Source organism: Cebus imitator, unplaced genomic scaffold (assembly GCF_001604975.1).
Source record: "Cebus imitator isolate Cc_AM_T3 unplaced genomic scaffold, Cebus_imitator-1.0 Scaffold577, whole genome shotgun sequence".
NCBI classification, from domain to species: Eukaryota; Metazoa; Chordata; class Mammalia; order Primates; family Cebidae; genus Cebus; species Cebus imitator.
The window spans coordinates 1,077,904-1,082,138 of record NW_016107892.1 but is presented as its reverse complement, the minus strand read 5'-3'; the positions used below and the strand labels follow the sequence as shown (position 1 = coordinate 1,082,138).

At 42.8% G+C, this 4,235-nt stretch overlaps 1 protein-coding gene across 1 annotated transcript in view; it reads left to right on the top strand.

Moving 5' to 3' along the window:
- The first annotated feature begins 223 nt into the window (after positions 1–223).
- LOC108294405 (E3 ubiquitin-protein ligase RFWD3-like) overlaps positions 224–4,235 on the top strand; it is a 6,984-nt gene continuing 2,972 nt past the window's right edge. Inside the window, exons 1-2 of the mRNA XM_017516278.2 lie at positions 224–1,216; positions 3,146–3,357. Coding sequence (XP_017371767.1) covers positions 1,027–1,216; positions 3,146–3,357 — 402 coding nt within the window. The 5' untranslated portion in view covers positions 224–1,026. The remainder of the gene's footprint in view (positions 1,217–3,145; positions 3,358–4,235) is intronic.

The following is a 4,235-nucleotide window of genomic DNA, read 5'->3' as shown; positions in this document are numbered from 1 at the left end:
TTTTTTCTCTCCTTTTTTCCTTAAGACAGCGTCTTACTCTGTAAGCCAGGCTGGAATGCAGTGGCATAGTCTTGGCTCACTGCATCCTCTACCTCCTGAGTATTTGGGACTACAGGTGTGTGCCACCATGCCTAACTTTTGTGTCTTTAGCAGAGACAGGGTTTCACCGTGTTGGCCAGGCTAGTCTCAAACCCCTGACCTCAAGTGATTCTCCCACATTGGCTTTCCTAAGTGCTGGGTTTACAGGCATGAGCTATGACGCCCAGCAAGTACCAAACTAAAACCCAGCAAGTTTTAAAATGGCAAGGAAAGAGTATTTGTATGTATTGTTCATTTTTATTTTTGTTTACTTTGATTACCTTTATTGCGACAGGGAAAATGAAATAAAACAGGCAAAGTAGACACTTCGGCAACTTTGGCATGAAGGAGTTCACAGCAGAAATGAGTTCCTAGGAACACGTTTTAAAGGATGATATTTCTCAGAGAATTCTTGGCGTATAGTCCTGGTCATACGCTTGCAGAAGGAAATTTAGAAAATCGAAAACAATCCTGTTTCTAAATTTAAATATAGCTGCTTTTAGCTGTATTTTAATTGTGGGATCTGTCAGCTACAACTTGGAATCTTTATTTTGTTATGTATTTAAGCTTTGTTTCTTTCCTGACTTTTCTTTGTATGTGGCTAACCCCATTTCTGCAAGCTTCACACTACTCAAGCTTCCTAGTAAATTGTGATCTTTTTATCCCTTAAATTTCCTAGTTATTTTTTTCCTTTTTTTTTTAGACTATCTGGTATCTCCCTTGAAATTAGGTGCAGAATATTATATGTATACTCTTTTGTTTCTACCGAGAGGGTTGATAATTTTTATCAGATGTCACAGGATAGTGACTAAAGGTGTTTAACCTCTGTAGAGGTAGAAATGTGCTTGAGGCTTCCTGGTAGAGGGATATAGAGCCATCCAAGTTTTGGAATGTAAGATACAGTTTCCTTTCTTTCCCTTCAGATGTCCACTGGTCTCCCTGTCATACATGCCCAGAGCTGCCTCTGCTGCATTTCCATATGGTGGAGTGCTGGCTGGAAACTTGGAGGATGCTTCCTTCTGGGAACGGAAAATGGACTTTACTCATTGGCCTCATGTGCTGCCCTTGGAACCAGGGGGCTGCACAGACTTTCAGACAGAAAACAGCTCCCGGCACTGTCTTGTGACCTACAGGCCTGGTGAGTAGTGGAAGGTCCTTGTGGGGCCTCCTTTGGTTTATTTGGGAGCACAATGGTAGAGAAGAGGGAAGAAGAGTTTGATCCTATCCTTTGGGTGGCTGTGGTACCCCTCACAGGCTAAAAAGATATGTTGAAGCTCTTGCTACTATAGGAAGGATGGTGTCTCCAAACTGCCCCACAGAGCCTGCCTTCCTGCTTCTTACATGTGAGGACTGAAGCATATTCTGCCAGGTCCTTCTGAAAGTGAATTAGCCACTCAGGAGCCCTGCAACTTAGAACAGTAGTGGAATGAGGGGGCCAGCTCTTTAGGTCATTGAGCCACCTTGAGATCACTTTTTTATCTTCTGCCTGCCCCTCACTTCACTTCCCCTGAGAGAAATGCCCAGATTAGAGCAGCCATGTAGTACCCAGCATATTGTCTATTCCTCCTTATTTGGGCCAACAAAGGTAAATAAGGGGAGATGGACAACAGTGGTTGTGTGGGCTCAGCCAGCTGAACATCTCCATCTTCGGAATCAGAGGTGGAACCCCTAACAGCAGACTGTGCTTCATTCACAGCTTCTTTCTAGGCTAAGTGGCACGAATCTAAATTCCTAGTAAACTGTACTGATGGTCAGTGTTGTAAGTTTTTTCTTTCTAATTTGGTCTTGAGGTCTCTGTCAGGAGAGTGGCTATAAACTCTAGCCCGGTCCTGCGAGGCTCAAGGGAGTTGGTTGTGAATGTTCATAGTGTGTCTTTCACAGGATTCTCCTTTGTCCTGGTAGATGGCCTAATGCCTGTCTGACGCATGACCAGGTGTCCCTCTCACAGGGAATTTGTTTATACTGGCAGGTACCCTTGTGGCTCTTGTCTGACCTGTGTCCAGTTTATTTCCTTTGAGATAGCGACTCTCTAGGAGAGCCCTGAATAGGAAAGAAGCTAGGTTCAGGTGTGTTGGTCAAGTGAGATGCAAAGAAGGCAGTGCATAAAACACATGAAATAATGGAAACAGCTTACTTGATAGATCCTAAAGAAAAGAGGGCAGCATGCTTCAGAGGGCCAATGGGAAGAAGGGGTTAGGCCATCCAGGATAGGCCACCCTAGGGGAAGGGTGGGGGTTGAGGGGAGGGACAAGTGGGCTGTATCTCAAACCTCGCTCAGGGAAGGGATGTTGTAACTAGGCCAAAGTTGACAGGGTACATTGGGTTTCAAATAATTTATGCCAGCCCTAAAAGCAGATGCTGAGGTAACAACTGTATTAAACAAATTTATAACAGGCAGGTGTTTAATTAGAGTTAGTCATTAAATGCCCCTCTTCTAGTTGTGGGTAGATCTACCCATGTTTTTAAGTTTTGTTTGAGCTGAGAAACATCTCAGTAGCACTTAACTCTAAAGACCCTTGGGTTCTTTGTCGTCCCACAGCTCTGCTATCTCCAAGACTGTGATTTGCTATGACTGGTGTAGAAAGCCTGGGGGTTCTATTTTGTTCTCTGGCTTTTGTTTGCCTCCCAGCAGAATTTCAAATACCTGTTTCCCTTTCTGTAATAACATGCTTTCACTTTAAAAAAAAGTGCAGTCTCTAGGGCTAATGAGGTTCTCACTGGGGGAAGGGAAAAATCTTTTACTGAGAATTCTTGAGAGAGAAATCCCCCAGCAGAGGTCTGTCAGGAGACTGATCTTACTAAAACAGGTAACTCACTCTTAGAATTGTTTTTCTCTTAAGCAAAAGCTATTGTAGATAACTTGATTTCTAGCCTACAGTTCTGAATTTCATTGATGCTGTGATATTTTGTTCTTGTCCTTTTATTTGTTTTGTAGCTATTTTTGATGGTTTAATGCATTTATGGCTTTTCTATCCAAGTAGGTTGTAAGTGTCTGAGGTTTGGGTACTTAGTTAATGTTTTTTATAGCATACCCATGGTGCAGTACTGATTTCTCTGTCCCATATAGATAAAAATCATACCACAATACGAAGTGTGCTGCTGGAAATGTCCTACAGACTGGATGACACTGGAAATCTGGTCTGCTCCTGCCAGCCTGTCCATACATTTTTTGGAGGACCCACTTGCAAACTGTTGACCAAAAATGCCATTTTCCAAAGCCCAGAGAATGATGGCAACATCCTGGTCTGTACTGGAGATGAAGCAGCAAATTCTGCCCTGGTGAGCCTGTAATTTTTTACTTTCATATAAAAAGTAGTTTTGCTTAAAATATTGGTAAGGGAAAACTTGAACATTTTTTTACAGAAGCTCATAAAGCAAAAAAGTTCTGCTATGTAATCCCACGTATCCACATATGTGTGTATGTGACGTTGCCTGGTTTACATATGAGTTGTGCTTTCCATACTGCTTCGTAGTTTCTTCTTTTCCCATTTACCTTCCTATCTTAGAGATGTTTTCATTTCAATATCTATAGAGTCACCTCATTCTTTTTAACTGAGCCACAGTTCCAGGGGTCATACTGTGTGTGAATCTTTAAAGAAAGAAAGTAAAGGCAGTACTGAAACCTCAATAAAATAAGTAATTCAGGCCTCAGCTTCATCAATTCAGGATTAAACAAACAGATGAAAGATTGATGGGGAATTTTACAGTGGAAGAATCAGCCTGTCACCACCTAAACATGTTGATCAATTTTAGCATCACTATAGGTGGGTTAACCAAAAATAATTGGATCTTTTTGATGGATGACAATAGGAAGCACATGGTGCCTCCTATGAGATGTCTTTTTTTTTTTTTTTTTTTTTTTTGGAGACAGAGTCTTGCTTTGTCGCCACGTGCCAGGCTGGAGGGCAGTGGCCCAATCTCGGCTCACTGCACCCTCTGCCTCCCGGGTTCAGCAATTCTCCTGCCTCGGCCTCCTGAGTAGCTGAGACTACAGGCGCTTGCCACCACGCCCAGCTAATTTTTTGTAATTTCAGTAGACGGGGTTTCACCATGTTGGCCAGGATATTCTCAATCTCTTGACCTCGTGATCCACCCGCCTCGGCCTCCCAAAGTGCTGGGATTACAGGTGTGAGCCACTGCACCTGGCCTTTTTTTTT